The sequence below is a fragment of the Microcaecilia unicolor genome, chromosome 2 (assembly GCF_901765095.1).
Source record: "Microcaecilia unicolor chromosome 2, aMicUni1.1, whole genome shotgun sequence".
Classification (NCBI taxonomy): domain Eukaryota; kingdom Metazoa; phylum Chordata; class Amphibia; order Gymnophiona; family Siphonopidae; genus Microcaecilia; species Microcaecilia unicolor.
Genome location: NC_044032.1, coordinates 226,700,343 through 226,718,558, shown reverse-complemented (window position 1 = coordinate 226,718,558; position 18,216 = coordinate 226,700,343). Strand labels below are relative to the sequence as shown.

Genomic DNA, 18,216 nt, shown 5'->3' with positions numbered 1-18,216 from the left:
GTTGTTATAGAACATTCTTCAAAATAGTGCCACTGACCCCCTGACTTCAAGCTGCCAAATAAAGAATTTCTTCTCTTGTACGGCAGTTTGAAAATCCCCTAACCCTAGTGGTGCCATTTTAAAGAAGGCAGCCACCAGGGCAAGAGTAAGTGGGAGATCAATCCTGCTTCATCCCTCCTAGAATTCCTGGGTGAGTCAGGCTTATGAAGGTGGGTGGGTGGGCTGGCTGGCTAGAAGAGAGCTGATATGGGGAGTGCCAAATTGGGGGGTGGGGGGGGGTGGGGGGGCACTGAGCAGGAGAAGTGCCAAGTAAAGTTTAGGCTGTCATATTTTTTAAATCTGTGTTTCCCAATCCATAAATTGCAAGAAATGGAAACCTTAAGAAAAAAGATCCACTATTTTAAAGCTACAGTATGTGAGCAACCTGACATATTACATTTGTGTATTCTTTTACCATACTTTTCCCAGAACTATTCTGACCCCATGGTTATATATGATAGCTGAAGAAGTGCAGATAAAAACTAATGGCAGTCAGAGCAAGTAAATACTTGAATGTTAAATACAGATTCAGATCGCTTTATTGGCAGACAATTTCCATATGTGTTGCCAGAGTAATACATTTAGCAGTTAAGATACAGAGAGGACAAGAACAGGCATAGCTTCCAGATTCTGCTTCTGGTCTCTATTATCTCTGGTCAGCTTCCATTTCTTGCCGGGTGGAAGAATGAAACCTGTTTTGCTGTTGCAGCTCCTGTTTCTTCTGATTCCACCAGGATTAGGCAGTGTTTTTCCTGCTCATTCTTTTATGAGAAATCTGATTTTCTTTGTCAGTTTTGGGGAAATGTACAGGAGAAAATGCATTTCTATTTCTGCATGTAAAGTCTAGCTTCTTTGAGTTTCCAGTTCAGCTTTTAGCTGCATTTTCCATTTCTAGTCTGTGATCACTTATTCTGGATCCGATGAGGGTCTTTCTGTATCTGTAACTGAGGTCAGCTATTCGGTTAGGGGGTATTCTATAACTTGGGTCTTCAGTTAGGTGAAAATGCTGTGCACTGAGCACCAATTCTACAATGGCATCTGTGCACCAAGATACCATAATGGAATCAGTGTGCCTAAATTTAGGTGCACCATTTATGTCAGGTCAATAACAGATGTAAACGAGAGCACCTATGTGTGCCATGCATTGCATATAATTTATTGTATTCTATAAGTTATACATATAAGTAGGAGATGTCTTTGTCCCTCCCACGCTTCGCTCATGTGTATGCCCTTTTGCAGTTATGCACTAAGGGGTCCTTTTACTATTATAGCCACATTGAGCCTGCAGATAGGTGGGAAAATGTGGGATACAAATGCAATTAATAAATAAATTAAATAAATAAATAAGGTGCACTGAAAAATGGCCTATGGTAAGTGTAGACACGTGTTTTAGGCACCTGCAGATCCATTTTTCAGCGGGCCTGCAAAAAAAATGCCTTTTTTAAAAACTTTTTGGCCGAAAATGGACATGCGGAAAAATGAAAATTGCCGCGCATCCATTTGGGGTCTGAGATCTTACCACTAGCCATTGACCCTAGTGGTAAAGTCTCATGCGGTAACGGATGGTAATGACCTACACGTGCCAAATGCCACTTGGCGCGCATCCGATAGGCGTGTCCAAAAATAAAAATCATTTTTTGGACGCACATATCAGAAGCACGCAAAAAATGAAATTACCACAAGAGCCACACAGTAGCCGGGCGGTAACTCCATTTTGGTGCACACATAGACGTTGGGCACACATAGACACTTATGCGGCTTAGTAAAAGTCCCCTAAGGCACTTAGCGTGCTCTATTATAGAATAGCACAAAGGGATAAATTCTATATATGGTGCCAAAAAAGCATATTCTACAAAATGCACTTATAGTTAGGCGTGGTTTATAGAACAGTGTTTATGAGGAATCGAGCCTAACATTAGACATAGATTTCCTTATTCTCTAACTGCACATGTAACTTAAAGGAATGCCCCCGATCCGCCCATTTCTACAACCCCCTTTTTTGACTCACGTGTAAATGTATGCGTGTACATTTCAATGAAATCTAATGCCAATAATTGGTTTGTTAACAAGCCAATTATTGGCACTAAGTTCGTTATTCAATTAAATTGTGTATAAAATTTTTAGTGACTTTTATAGAATTAGGGGGCTAGTGCACTTATGCATATAAATGCCAGTTTCCTCAGAACTTAAATGCACAAGGTGTGCATAAGTACAGATACCCAGTTCTAGAATTGCCCTTTCTGTGCAAGGATCTGTAGCAGTCCATTAAAAAAATATATGTTCTCATCTATTCCTTCTAATAGAAGGTGTATTGGTACTCTAGGACTTTTCATAGGCCATGTTGTAGCTATTTGAGTTCTGCATGTTAACACTGCATACAGAAAACTGTATGCAAAATAATTTACACAGTCATTAGAATGGATGAGACTTTCTGCCTCTGCATTAGATCTCAATTAAATTCCGGAGACGGTAAGAAGAACCTAAGGAGGTGGCTAGGGTTTTATGGGTAGAAATCTGAAGCAAGAAAGACCCAACAATATAGTATCTGGTTTGCGTGAGGGTTCATCAAAATTATAGTGGAGAATGAACTAAAACTATTAACCATGACCTGCAAGCTGGAAGAAGGATTAACAGTGGTGGTAGATGCTATATTCCAGACACAGACCAGGATGAGGAAACATATGTCATTCAGTGAAGTGGGCAAGGGTCCAGTTTCCCAAGGAATACTCCCTCTCGCAGCAGTTATGAAACACCAGCAAAACAGGAGTGATTGTGGATCTTGTTTTCTTCATGAACTTAAGGGGAACTCCGTAGGGTCTGCATATCATAGGAGAGCTACAAGAAAATGGCTATTAAAGTCTGATGAATTTAATTTCATATCTTAGAAAGAGAGAAAGTCCAGTACTAAATTTCAAAAAAGGCCAACGATAAACAGACTCACAGCCCGCTGCCTTAAATTATACAGGGATGCAGAACTCGTTAGAAAGGAAATCAAAAAGAAATTCAAGTATGTTGCATATACTGTTCTGTTTTACTCATATCATCCCACTGACTTTTTTTTTTAATTTAATATATTCCATATTATATGTTGCTGTATGTTTTCAAAAATACTATCTTGCTTTAAAATTAGATAAAGTTAAAACAAAAAGAAATTCAGTAGTAGAGATATTTGAAAATATGCTTCTGAGAAAGTAAGTGGACTGTAAAAGACAGGAAAATCATTTTATTACAGGCTATCTAACTTGAGAAACCAGTAAGCCCATAAGTTACACAGATTTTCTAAGGGGCCAGTGTGAATGTAGTTTTCCTTTGAGCATTACCCTACCAGAGAATACCCACACCCATCTACACCTGCGATTTAGTGCACACAACATTTTCTTTAAAAACTGCCATTCATACTTTGAAATTCCAAAATACATGCACAGAACCCAAACATCTTGTCATTCAGCCCCCATGAACAGGTCTGCTAATCCGGGTAAAAGTATGCTACCTGTATATTTTCCAGGCAATTTTAAAGACGTATTTTTCAGTATGTTAACCTCAGTTTTATATTTATAAATGTCTATAATCGCCTTAACCAGCTAACGAGCAGTCAAGCACATCACCTTGCTAATACCATTCCTGCAGGAAGAATGGTGAATACAGAATCATGTTGTGAGAACCGGGAGCTTGTGAGAGACTGACAGAAAGATGCAGGTGAAAAGTACAGAAAGGTCTTGGAGTAAAATCTGTTCCAGTCTTCCACATACCTGGGACTGAGAGAAGATTCATCTTTTAGCGGACGACTGTACTAAGCACAAGCAAAATAACAGTGGAGTGACTGAACAAGAGAAGGTGAATATCCTCAGAAACCCAGTCAAAACTCGACCTAAAATCCGATAGAAATATTTCTGTCAAGAAAGAGTTATTCTGCCAAGATAAATGGAGAAAAATTGCACCATCTCTCTGTTCATAGATGCTTATCTAAAACAACTTAGAGGGGAAATGATCAGGTGTGGTAAAAGGTGGCTTGTATCAATCTTGATTTACCAGGGGAGTCACCAACCTGCGGTATCCCAGTACCGTGTGACTACTGCTAAGGGGTCGCCGGTGCCATTTTGAAGGAGGTGCTAGTAAGGGGCAGGAGTGACTAGGAATTGGGTCCTGCACAGGGACCCAATGGACCACCAGGGATTGCACCATGGCCCAGGGGGGTGGTACTTCTCTGATTTAATAAGGGCACCCTGAAAGCAGTAGGTTAAACCCTCCCTGCAGTTACCAGGCTAAATATTAGTTGGATAACTGTTGGTGGCCGTTAAATATCTAGACAATCAGCGCCAATATCTAAGTGCAACCCAGCACTGAATAACCACTATAAAAAAAAAAAAAAGCATGCAACAGCCAGCATTTATAAAATGTTGCTGCAGACTTGACTACTGAACCAATGCTGTAAACTTTTAATATCATATACAGTAGTACATGCTATTTCAATGCTCTTACATTATAAAAAACAGAACACAAAACTACAAAAATATTGTATTGGAAAGGACATCACAATATCATTATCAAAAGAGGTGTTAATGCCCTGTACTAGTCATTGATAAGTTCTCACGGGGTATCATGTTCAGTTCTGGAGGAAAGGTGACAAAAAATGGTAAGGGCTTTCGACATAGGTGTATGAGAAGAGACTGGAAGACCTGAATATACCCTAGAGGAAAGGAGAGATAGGGAAGATAATTGAATGGTATTAATATAAAAACAAATCTTTCCAGAGACAAGGAAGCAGTAGAACCAAAGGACATGATTGAGGATGCAGGGAGGTAGATTAGAAGTAACAGCAGAGTACTGATCAAAAAGAGGATGATGGATGCGTGGAATAGCCTTCTGGTCGAGGTGGTGGAGCAAAAATATGGGGGATGAGCACAGAGGATCCTGTATAGAAAGGGATGGAATCAAAATAAACTTAGCAGTGCCTAGAGGGCAACTCCAGTAGTTGGAAGTATCAGGATCAGTATGCATATTTATAACCCCATTCATATCATATATTTTTGTAGTGTCAGTAATGTGTGTCTCAATGGAGGTGGGACTGACATCTTAAGGTTAAAATTAGCAAATAAAATGTTGATCGTTAGCAACATTGTTGGATTGTTGGTTTAATCATGCATTGACAATGAATGTCCTGTTCTAAGCAAAATATAGTGTAGCTAAACAGCCATCTTAAACCATCCCCAAGTAGAAGTTTTACCAGTAGATTCTCAATTCTTAAAACAAATCTTCTTTATTGTACGCACTCAAATTAAACAAAGAAAATCCTATTCACAGTTCAGTTGCTTAGACAGAATTGTTGCCTTTTGCAAAGAGTCTGTATCTAGCCACCCCAGAGGCAAGGAGATTGCCAGAACCTCAGCCCAGCTGAGAGGCAAAGTTGTAACACTCAAAGGGGGAATGAATATCCAGCTCAGTGCCAATCGCGGCCTGCCTCCCACAGGCTGAATATCAGCCAATATCTGCTTAGCATTGAGCATCACTACTAAATAGATAACGGTGGTGCCACCTTCGCTCTTCCCCAAAGGCAGTCCCTTATATGAAATAAAAGCTGAATGTTTAGAATGTTAAAGGGTCAGATTTTATGTATACAAATGGATGAGACCAGCATTTGCCACCTGCTGGCAAACACATAATTTGCTTTGAATATCGTTCCTCTTTTTCAGTGACATTGTTAATCCTGTTTTTTGTGTACACTGTAAAAGCTGATTTAGAAAACAATACAGTGATTTTATTTACATGATAGGCAGGGCAGTTTTAGAACTGGGCACATGCAGTTATGTATGTCTACAGACAGAAATGCCACCTTAATTGGCATGCATGGGAGTGCACTACACCTGTTCTATAATGTAGCACATAAGCATCATAGCGTGTAATGGGCGGAGCATAGGAGGAGCATGGGCGTGTCTCCAACTTATGCACATGACTTATAGAATACTTTCAGCTATGTGCATCGCATGACAAAATTTAGGTGTACCCATTTACACCTGCTATTTACCTGGTGTAAATGGTCACACCTAATGGGGTCATACAAGTGTGCTATTAGGGCATCTTGGAACACAGATGCTTTTTATAGAATTGGAGCTAAGCACACAACATCACCCCCATAAGACTTTATTCAAAAAAGGGCTTTTTCCTCCATAGGTACGATAGAGCAAATGGATTCCCAAGAGGCATGATTGCTAGCTGTCTTTTCATTCATTATCTTCCCAAACACATAGAGTGAAAGAGGCTTATTTGTTACCTGCACACAGACTTTGGAGTTGGTCCATCCGCTGTGGGGTTGCACTCCTGAAAAAAAGTAGTTTGCACAGCAGTGACTCGGCAGCTGACGACAGAATGGACTCACACCTTTCAACTCACTCCAGGCAGTGTTAGCAAGTGCTTCCTGAGTCTCTTCGGGGATCATCATTGGACAAGTTGAAGAAAACGAGAGTATGCTTCATCAAGAAACTATTACACACCTCCCCTCTGTATGTACTGCAGTACCCTGTGTCACGCTTGTACAATCTGCTAAAGGAAAAATCAGTGAAATCATTGAATATTGTTTATATGTAAATGCACACAAAAGTGAGGACCAAGTCTATGTGTTCTTTTCAGGTCTGTTAGATAACTTGTAATTTTACGCTGTGTACAGGGGTCAAGTATGTGTATACTTTCATCTGTGAGGGCTTGGCTAGAATTTCAACATCAATGTATTCATTGCAAATTACCCTAGAAAAACTATACATTCATATTTATACCTGTTCTTTTCCGGCACACAATACTTTGGTTTAGTTTACACAAATGCATGACTTTTCACAAGTGTGGTGTAACTGAATCCCCCCCCCCCCCCCCCCCCCCCCCCACAGTCCTGCCCCTGGGAACACCTCTATTCTCTGAGGGTATGAACGATATAGGCTAACTGCACATATTTTTACCCACATAACATATGATATGAGCAACTTTTTGAAGAAGGATATCTATGAGTAGCTAAACTGGATTATCATCAGGATTGCAAACACTTTGGGTTATTTCATGATAAGTAGTATGTGAAAATATTGACGTGGCAACTGAGTATTTTTTACGATATTTCCTTAGCTTATTCTGTATCGGTAAGTTCTTCTGCTGGGTTTTTTTTTTGGCTATTTGAAGGAGTATTTTGGGGTCCATATATAGTGGAGTGTTTTTTTATGACTGATGGTTATATGAGTTACCTATATTATGGAAGCTTGCCTTACAATTAGATGTGTCTCCTTTTCTACTGAGGTCTTTTTTCACCACTTTAGATTTTTGTTTTGGGTGTGAAGTTTGAATTCTACAGATTCCTTGTGTTTGTGGATTTTGCCAACTTTTTCAAGGCCCACTTCCATGGGTTAAGCACTGTTTACCTGTGGAAATATCTTGGAATACTATCCTCCGATGTTTTAGTTTCTCATATTGGTATAACACTCACTACAATACGTCTCATTTTGAGTACTTGGGGCAATGGCGGGTTAAGTGACTTGCCCAGATTCACAAGGAGCTGCAATGGGAATCAAACTGTAGGGGTCTTTTCCTGCTGTCTCGCCTTTGCTGTCTGGGTCTGGTTAGCCTAAACCATCTTTGCTGAACCAATATGGATGTTGCACCCTGAGGCCTCAATACAACATGAACCAGCTTTTCTACAAAGGAAAACTACTTCTCAGCACAGCTGTGCTAGTGATTTCATTCAACATGTTAACATGAAACTAACCTTCCAGTTATCTCCTGGGAAGGTGTGTAGGAGCGTGCCTTACAGAGACAGAGTCTTCAGGAATATCTGTGAACCATGGAGGAGAGTTTGGTACTGACTGATAAGCTGTTCTTGCTGGATGCCCACAAGGGCCTCTCATTGTCATGAATATATGTGACCTGGACAGACAGCATGTGATTGGTCCATGATGGTCATCTGTGACTCAGAGGGGAGTGCCAAAGCTGGGCATGAAAGGGAGGGAAGGAAGAACAAGTGGAAGAGAAGAAGATTTCTTGGTGTACGGATCTCTTTCGGAGGGGACACTGATTGCCAGAACACCTGTGAACTGTATCTCTGTGCTGCTGAACACAGCACAAGATCAAGTTCAGAAGCAGCTCTGTGGCTTCCCCAAAGACTGTGTAACCAGCTGCTCACCGTGCAAGGACATTGGACTAATATCTGATCAGAAGTGACTGGCAGGAGGAATGTCTGCTGTAGCTTGAAAAGGGAGGAGCTGATTCATCACCCCATTTGGACTCCGAAGCTACAGACCACAAGGGTAGGATACAGGACTTTTCCTCTTATGCTCAGTACATCTGAGACTGTGCTTTGGAAGATGTTTTGGGACTTGGTTATTTCTCGACAAATTCTATCTATGCAAATATCTCAGATGAACTGCTGGGTATAACCAACCAACCTTTATCAATACGTATATACATTATCTGATCATGGGGTGGTCAATTTAGAAGCCCTACTTACATTTTAGACATGATTTTTGCCTGTGAAGGACTGGTTGTCTCAGGGCTTGTGGTCAGTAGCCTAACTTTGCTGCTAAGTTGGTAATCTCTTCTCAGGACATATTGTAGTTACATAATACATTTTTACATATATATTCATATATCTGTTGGGGTAATCTTTAGTATTTATGCACAGTTTCGTATTTTTGTATTTTGTTTGCCATATTGCATTATTTTCTATAATAATATATTTCCATTTTAGCATTATTCCTTTCATTGCTGGACAGCCTAACAAGAATCTAAGGGCCAATTTAGGTACTGGTCATCTCCTTAGACAAATGAGTCCAGAGTAATTGCTGTCTGGGTGATTTTCAGATATATAACAGTGCCTACAAAACCTAGTTCCCCTTGTTCTCTGCCTGCTGCACTAACCATATACTAATTCCACCACTCCTGTACTATCTGGTTAGGTACCACTGAATATCCTGTTTGGGCCTAGTTAATGGGAAATAACTGAGTAGGAGCTGCTTCTACCCATATCTCTCACTGAAAATCGACCCTACAATATTGATAATTGCCCTTTATGTAAAAATGATATTTTAATCTAAAGCTTTATATAACTCCATTTTCCAGTGGCAGTTCATGTATAGTTTGTGGTTGTGCAATTGCATTACTGAAAATAAATTAGTGCTCAATATTAAGTAGTGGCAGTGAGCATGTTTTAAAAATACATTTATTTAGTGCCACTATACAGATAGTCATTTACACAGATTCCAAGATACCCAGTTCCAGACTGGAAACATTTTGCCAGTCTTGTTTTTGAGCTTACAATCCCCAGCAGTGCAGAATTTGCAGTGCCTGATCCTGTCCATTGAAATCAATGCTGCAAGTCCCATAATGCACCTTGATGGGGTGCGTCAGAATCCAGGACTGTATAATAATCTCCAGCATGGGAAGCTGGGTAACTTGGCATCTCTACATTACAGCACTCACTAGACATGTAGCAGCCACTATAGTAAGTAGTTTAAAGTAACGACATTTTTTCCATCCTGATTTAAACCCACTTAATGATACAGTTAGTGGCTGGATACCATCACTATCCTCTTAGCAGCGAAACAACCCTTGTTTTCCCTTGCTCTGCTCCAGCACTATATAGATAGTGCCCCTGAAACTTTACAGATAGGGGACTGATACATTTAGTGGCTGCTGCTAAATGTATAGTCCTTTGAATATCAGACCCTAAGAGACCAGAGACACAACATGATATTTTCTTACCTCCATTCTATAGGGAATGCATAAATTCATCCAAGATCCACGTGCCAGGTGTGTGGAGAAAAAGAGAGGAAAGAAAATATTATTAGTTTCATTTTCACTCAAGAGCATCTAAAGTGTCTTTTTCAGGGAGCCTGCCTAATCTTCTTGCTGCTGTGTGTTTTCTGACACAGAGGTGGTGCTTGGCTTTGCTTTGAAGGGTCTGTTGAGAGCAAGGATAGCAGATCTGCTAGGAAAATCTTACTGGCTCAATTATCAGCGATGGTGGATGTGAAACTATAGAAGACAGCAGGTGACTACGAAACACAGCTGCAGACATCTGAGACTGCGCTTTTGAAGATGTTTTGAGACTTGGTTATTTCTTCAGACTGAGGGGGAAGAAACTCTGAAACAATTTTACAATTCCTTCAATACATACCATCCTACAATCAGATTCAAAATTGACTACTCCCCAGAAAAAGTCAATTTTTTGGACACCACAGTCTCAATCAGCGATGGCTATATACAAACATCCATATACAAGAAACCCACAGACAAATGCAGCTACCTCCACAACTCCCGCTTCCACCCTTCACATACAAAGAGATCCATTATTTACAGCCAAGTCCACAGATACCACCGTATCTGCTCTGACCCAGGGGACAGAGACAGACACCTTGAAATCTTGACTGCATCCTTCGAACAGAAGGGTACAACCCCAAAATAATCTCCAAGAATATTGGCTCCTCCCTCAAAACACCCAGGGAAATCTGCAACAGTACAAAGAAAAAAAAGCCACAGACAGAATCCTCCTTATACTGACATACAACCCAGAGCTGGAAAAATTAAGAAAAATCATACAAGATCTGCAGCCTCTACTCCAGGAGGATGAATTACTGAAAAAGATATTCCCATCCCCACCAGTGTTGGCCTTCCGACAGCCACGCAACTTAAAACACAAGCTAATTAGAAGTAAGCTCCCAACACAGACTCAAAAAGAAAAGAATGGCACACATCCTTGCAATATATCCAGCTGCAAACTATGCAAAATATTTCACAGGACCCCACGGTCATTCACAAAGAAAAAATATTCAACATTAAGGAATCTTTCACGTGCTCATCTTCCAATGTGGTATATATCATTCAGTGTAAAAATGCAACGAAGGCTGCTACATTGGAGAAACAAGTCAGATGCTAGGAGCCATTCCTGGCCGGTAAAATAGTTTTGAATATTGGGGGGGTGGGGGGGGTGTTAAAGTTCTGGGCTCCATTAAAGAGTTGTTGACTGTCTTTGACCTATGCTGGGACAGGCTCAAGAAAAGGCAGTAGATTGAAAAGAGAAGTGGGTCACTGTACTATCAGCCAGGAGAGGGCATTGCTGGAAAAATTGCAGGTACACATACCCCTTTAACAATACGCACTTATGATTTAGGCATGAGCACTAACGCCAGTTAAGGAGCTGGTGTAAATGCTTGCATCTAAATGCGGAAGATAGACGTGTAACTTAGAGTACTATATTATACCCTTGTAAAGCCCACTTGGGGATACATGTGCAGTTCTAGAATAGCGCTTAAGCTGCTTTCTCAACATTTATGCATGTATTTGCACACGTAAGTGGGTAAGTACTGGTTTTCTAAAACTTGTGTACAATGCACCCACGTGTAGAGTTACCCCCCATAATGCAATACATATCATCAAAATTGTCAAGTGAATGAATAAAGACAGGGTTAAATTACTAATCTCCATCTGTTGTTGGAAAAACAAGCTGGCCTATATTCAGCCGGCGATGGTCAGCATTTTTTTTTTAACTCTGACTGTTGTCAGCTAGATTAGCCCTGGATATTCAGTGCAGGCCACATGCAGGCCCCAGCACTGAATATCTGGGGCTAATTTTCTTGATGCTGGCCATCAGGGCTTATACAGGACCTGGCCAATATTCAGCTTGGGCCCACAAAAGACAGTTATGCGGGTCTCAGCTGAATATCGGCCAGGACCCGCATAACTTTTTTTGCATTAAAAAACTTCCCCTATCCCCCTCCTGACCCCCTGACAAAGCTCCTTTCTTCCCTCCCCCTCTCCCCAGCCCGCAATCATCAATCACGGCCTACACATTCTCCAGAAACATACCCTGCCTCAACCCCCCCTGCTGTATAGGTAGGCCCTCCCCCGAGCCTACCTGATGTCCTTGATGATCTGTGGGGATCGTTGGTGGCAGGAGCAAAGGCCACTCCTGCCCCTTGCAGCTTCCCTGAAAATATGGCTGTCGAAACCTCTTGCAGCAACTAACAGTACTACACAAAACCTCAAAAGCTGTCCTAAATTATGCCACTTAGCTATGTGGGTGCCGGCACTGATTAGTGCCAGCACCTGTGTAACCCTGGGATCTTCCCTAACACCTCCCCCCCCCCCCCCCCCCCCTCCTCGTACCACCCCTGACCTGCCCCCTTTTTTATTTTTGTGGCGGTCAGTGGCAATATTCAACAACACTGCCTGCTTTAGTGCCACTGAATATTGGGGGTTAGAAGGCAAAAGCTGATTTAAGGAGCCTCTCCTCCCACTTAAATGGCTTTTCATATCAGCCGGACGGCTTTTGCAGCCCTGCTTTATACATTTGCTTTTTGTGCTTGGAGGGAGACGCAAAGCCTGGGAATCTCTGTTATAACCAGCCAAGAAGTTGATGACTGCCTGTGTTGTAGCTCCATCATCTGTACAGGAAGCTACTGAAGCTATTTTGACACTGCTGCTAGAAGATATTAATACCATTGTCGCTTCCTCTCCAGGCATCATGAACCCTTACAGAATGCTTCTGGGGAGCTACATTGAAGAAATTAATGATGAGTCAGAAAGCAACAGGTGCAGCAACCCTCTCAAGTGTAACAATATCTGAGTAAATATTATTGCAGGGTGTTAGGGAACTAGTGGTTTAGCGGCAGGTGTCGTCCCTAAGAGCACTCCCTCACTGAGGTTTCAGCTTAGCCACCTTTCAAGCAGGTGGCACTAAACCAGCCAGGTCAGAGACTGAAGCTTTTCAAGTGAGCATAGGGATGTTAGGCTGTCTGGCCAGGAGGGCAGTGCACCAGTGTAGCTCAACAGTGAGCAGGAAGTAAAAGCCCTTTGGCAGAACAGAACAGAGGGGCCACCCTATAGTTTAAGGGCTCCCCTGCTGATGTGTAAGCTACCAGAACCTGGCTGAGGTAAGCCAAGTTTTAACTCTAGAATTCTGTTCTTGAGGGCTGGTGGGAGCCAGACCTGTGTTTGTGCAATCCTGCAAGTAGCTTGTACGTCTAGCCCCGTCTTTGGCCGTTTTCAAATCCAGGCTAAAAGCCCACCTCTTTAACGTCTGTTTGTCTGTCCTGTTTAGATTGTGAGCTCTTGAGCATGGACTGTCTTTTCATGTATGGTGTACATCTCTGCGTATGCCTTGTAGCACTATAGAAGTGATAAGTAGTAGTAGTAGTAGTAGTAAGTAGCTGTATGCAGGGGCGTATCTGCGTGGGGCCACAGGGGCCTGGGCCCCCGCAGATTTCGCCCTGGACCCCCTACCCGCCGTTAACCCTCCCCCGCCTACCGCCGTCACCTACCCCCGAGGTCCGCTTCCTCCTGCTGGTTTTTTAAAATATTACTTCAGCTAGCGGGGGACCCCAACCCCCGCCAGCCCAGCCGAGGTCTTGTTTAAGTTCTTCATCCTCATGCTGTGAAAGCTGCATCCTTCCAGTTGGACGGAGTCTGACATCGCAGCCCGTTGACGTCCTGCACGTACAACGTGCTGCGACGTCAGACTCCGTCCAACTGGAAGGATGCAGCTTTCACAGCACGAGGATGAAGAACTTAAACAAGACCTCGGCTGGGCTGGCGGGGGTTGGGGTCCCCCGCCAGCTGAAGTAATATTTTAAAAAACCAGCAGGAGGAAGCGGACCTCGGGGTAGGTGACGGCGGGCAAAGGGTTGACGGCGGTAGGCGGGGGAGGGTTAACGGCGGTAGGGGGGGAGGGTTGACAGCGGTAGGGGGGAGGCAGCCGGGGGGGGGGCTATAATGTGCCCCCCCATTCTAGCCCCTGCCCCCCCCCCACCGCTGAACCTCAGATACGCCCCTGGCTGTATGTACTGTTAATTTGGGACCTGTCAGCTACAGACCTGGGCCAAGTTTACATTTGAAACTGAAAATGACCTTATTCTTTATTTACCTGTGAGGTAACAGGGATCAGTATTTGTTTAATAAAGAGGGTTTGCTTCACTTTTATACTTGTCTGGCTGTATTTTATGAAAGACTCCCTGCTCCAACCACACTCACACTATTACACACGGGTTAAAGACTTGCTAATCTTTAACCCGTCATAAATCGTGATACACAAAGGAACCTATAGCGAGAAATCAGGTGGAAAAATTGAAAGATCTTTTTGCAAAATATGTTCTTTTCCCACGTACCTGAAATACTGATTATTGCTGCAGCTTTTGTAGTGCCAAAACTTCCACTGTGTTTGTTATTGGCCATGCAGGTAAACAGTCCCGGCCTAGTGACATATATAAGCAGTTTAGAGGTAATAGCTCCTTCTTTGACACTCTCCTCTATAGATCCTTCTGAAACCTGCATTTAAAAAAGGATACGATTTATTTTAAAAACTGTACCTCAAAATAAGCAGTTGGTTCAATTATTATTCTGTAGCATTTAGGAGTCAATAAAAACATAGCAGTTAATATTCAGCCAGCAGAATTCAGTGTTTCTGGTTGCTGGCTGTATTAGACCTGAATATTCAGTGCCAGGCCCTATCCAGTCCCCAGCAATGAATATCCAAGTCTTTGGGGGGGCCCTGAAGGTATCCGGGTACTGCCGATATTAAGTGCTGCACCTGCAAAGCTAACCAGGCAACCGGGCAAAGTTAGGACTGCTGTTTATGGGGTCCTACTTACAGAGTTAGCTCTGTGGGCTCTGGTAGGGAATACCGTCAGTGCCTGCATGACACCCAGCTCCGCCCAGACTCCATCTACTACTACTCTAGACTGCCCTGGCACTAATTGGCGAGTGCTACGGTGATCAGAATGGATATTCAGTGGCACTGTTAGTTATCCATTTCTCCACACATTCAGCGCAATTTAACCAGTCAGGAGCCCATTTAATTCGCTTTAAATATCGACCCCATAAAGTTATAAATTTATCAAGCACTCCAGTTGTACAACTTTTGTTACCTACTAGGAGTAAGTATTCAACAATTTTGGATGCCAATTGATGAGAACATGACTGTCCAGTCTGCAACATGTACAGTTAACCCACGTGAACGAGTGTTGCCATGGTACAGGTTGACAGGGGTTGCTACAAATAACATGGGATGCTAGCCAAGACAGATGACAGAAAGGTCATTCCCCTTCGCCTCTGCATTGGTCCTGAGGTTTTCCTACACATATGGAGATAGTTTTACCAGAGGACTTCTCTGTTAAAGTTGGGAAAAGGTGTCTGTTTCATAAAGGTAGTATAGACACCTATGTACCTTTATAACAGAAGCTCCCAGAACCATGCAAATGCTCACAAAAAATTTTACACCACTCTGAAGAAGGTGTAAATGTGTGTGGGTGCTCTAAGCATGCACCATGTATTTTATAAAATATATTTATATATTGCAACTGACCACCCCCCCCCCCCCCCCCCCCCCACTGTGTCCAAACTATATCGCCAGGAATGCCTGCACAGTGCATTGCTAAGCTGTATTGCAGTAAAGCAATAGCATCATTTCTATGTTATTGAATGTTCTAATGCATGCTTATTAGATGTTTCATTAGTACCCTTCTCCTCCATCCCTAACTCCAGACTCCGTTCCTTTTATCTCGCCGCACCCTATGCCTGGAATAGACTTCCTGAGCCATTACATCTAGCTCCATCCCTGGCCGCCTTCAAATCCGGGCTAAAGGCCTACCTGTTTGATGCTGCTTTTAATTCCTAACTTGTCACCGGCTCGTAACCTTTATCTTGTCTTCCTGTCTTCAATAGTCCCTTTTCCCTATGTGTCCTATCTGTCTGTCCTACCCTTATCCCTTATTTGTCTTGTCTGTCTGTCCTGATTTAGATTGTAAGCTCTTTTGAGCAGGGTCTGTCTTTTCTTCATGTTCAATTGTGAAGCGCTGCGTACGACTGGTAGCGCTATAGAATTGATTTGTAGTAGTAGTATTTTGCTGACATTGTATTATTTGAATTTCGATGCTGTTAAATGTGTACATTTTTCATACTGTTTCATGAAAGTCTTATTATTAGGTTTCAATTTGCTGCTTTCAAGTTTACCTTGCTTTCTCTACCTCACCACCTCTCCCTCCACTAGTCCGTTCCCCTCTCTCTCCTTCCCCTCATTCCCTTTCCTCCTTTCCTGAAGTTACTATTGAGGAAACTACACTTCTCCTTTCTTCCTCAAAATGTACCACCTGTTCCTCTGATCCCATTCCCACCCACCTTCTTAATGCCATCTCTCCTCGTATTCCTTTTATCTGTCACATTCTCAACCTCTCACTTTCCACTGCGACTGTCCCTGCTGCCTTTAAACATGCTGTGGTCACACCTCTCCTTAAGAAGCCTTCACTCGACCCTACTTGTCCCTCTAATTACCGACCCATCTCCCTCCTTCCTTTTCTCTCCAAATTACTTGAGCGTGCTGTTCACTGCCGCTGCCTTGATTTTCTCTCCTCACATGCTATTCTTGACCCACTACAATCTGGTTTTTGCCCTCTCCACTCAACCGAAACTGCGCTTACTAAAGTCTCCAATGACCTATTACTGGCTAAATCCAGAGGTCAATATTCCATCCTCATTCTTTTTGATCTTTCCGCTGCTTTTGACACTGTCGATCACAGCATACTTCTCGACATCCTGTCCTCACTTGGATTCCAGGGCTCTGTCCTTTCCTGGTTCTCTTCCTACCTCTCCCTCCGCACCTTTAGTGTTCACTCTGGTGGATCCTCTTCTACTTCTATCCCTCTGCCTGTCGGCGTACCTCAGGGTTCTGTTCTTGGTCCCCTCTTCTTTTCTATCTACACGTCTTCCCTTGGTTCATTAATCTCATCCCATGGCTTTTCCTACCATCTCTATGCTGATGACTCCCAAATCAACCTTTCTACCCCTGATATCTCACCTTGCATCCAAACCAAAGTTTCAGCGTGCTTGTCTGACATTGCTGTCTGGATGTCTCAACGCCACCTGAAATTAAATATGACCAAAACCGAGCTTCTCATTTACCCCCCCCAAACCCACCTCCCCACTCCCCCCACTTTCTATTTCTGTTGATGGCTCCCTCATTCTCCCTGTCTCCTCAGCTCGAAACCTTGGGGTCATCTTTGACTCTTCTCTCTCCTTCTCTGCTCATATCCAGCAGATTGCGAAGACCTGTCGTTTCTTTCTTTACAACATCCGTAAAATCCACCCCTTTCTTTCCGAGCACTCTACCAAAACCCTCATCCACACCCTTGTCACCTCTCGTTTAGACTACTGCAATCTGCTTCTTGCTGGCCTCCCACTTAGTCACCTCTCCCCTCTCCAGTCGGTTCAAAACTCTGCTGCCCGTCTCGTCTTCCGCCAGGGTCGCTTTACTTATACTACCCCTCTCCTCAAGACCCTTCACTGGCTCCCTATCCGTTTTCGCATCCTGTTCAAACTTCTTCTACTAACCTATAAATGTACTCACTCTGCTGCTCCCCAGTATATCTCCACACTCGTCCTTCCCTACACCCCTTCCCGTGCACTCCGCTCCATGGATAAATCCTTCTTATCTGTTCCCTTCTCCACTACTGCCAACTCCAGACTTCGCGCCTTCTGTCTCGCTGCACCCTACGCCTGGAATAAACTTCCTGAGCCCCTACGTCTTGCCCCATCCTTGGCCACCTTTAAATCTAGACTGAAAGCCCACCTCTTTAACATTGCTTTTGACTCGTAACCACTTGTAACCACTCGCCTCCACCTACCCTTCTCTCTTCCTTCCCGTTCACATTAATTGATTTGATTTGCTTACTTTATTTATTTTTTGTCTATTAGATTGTAAGCTCTTTGAGCAGGGACTGTCTTTCTTCTATGTTTGTGCAGCGCTGCGTACGCCTTGTAGCGCTATAGAAATGCTAAATAGTAGTAGTAGTAGTACCCCCCTATTTACAAAGCCACACTAGTGTCTGCCGCACGGCAATGCTGACTTAGCCCATTCAAAGTGAATGGGCTGTGTCGGCTTTACCGTAGCAGCAGCCGCTAGTGCGGCTTTGTAAACAGGGAGTTATGTATTTATGTTTATATTTGGTCATTTTACTATTGTTCTGTTGTTAACAAAATTGTAAGTTTTATGTTAAACTGTACCTGCTGTGCACCGCCTTGGATGAATCTCTTCATAAAAGCGGTTAATAAATCCCAATAAATAAATACATACATACAATCTTCATGATGCATGTTCTTAAATGCCCCTATGTGGCCATGCTATTTTTGAAAAGGTCAGGTCTTTTCCCCATGTAAAACAGG

General features: G+C 42.9%; 1 protein-coding gene across 1 annotated transcript in view; it reads right to left on the bottom strand.

The window, feature by feature from the left end:
• MUSK (muscle associated receptor tyrosine kinase) overlaps positions 1–18,216 on the bottom strand; it is a 223,407-nt gene that overhangs the window by 89,138 nt on the left and 116,053 nt on the right. Inside the window, 5 exon segments of the mRNA XM_030193747.1 lie at positions 6,308–6,363; positions 6,365–6,466; positions 6,468–6,573; positions 9,769–9,775; positions 14,169–14,328. Of these exon segments, the coding sequence (XP_030049607.1) occupies positions 6,308–6,363; positions 6,365–6,466; positions 6,468–6,573; positions 9,769–9,775; positions 14,169–14,328 (431 nt within the window).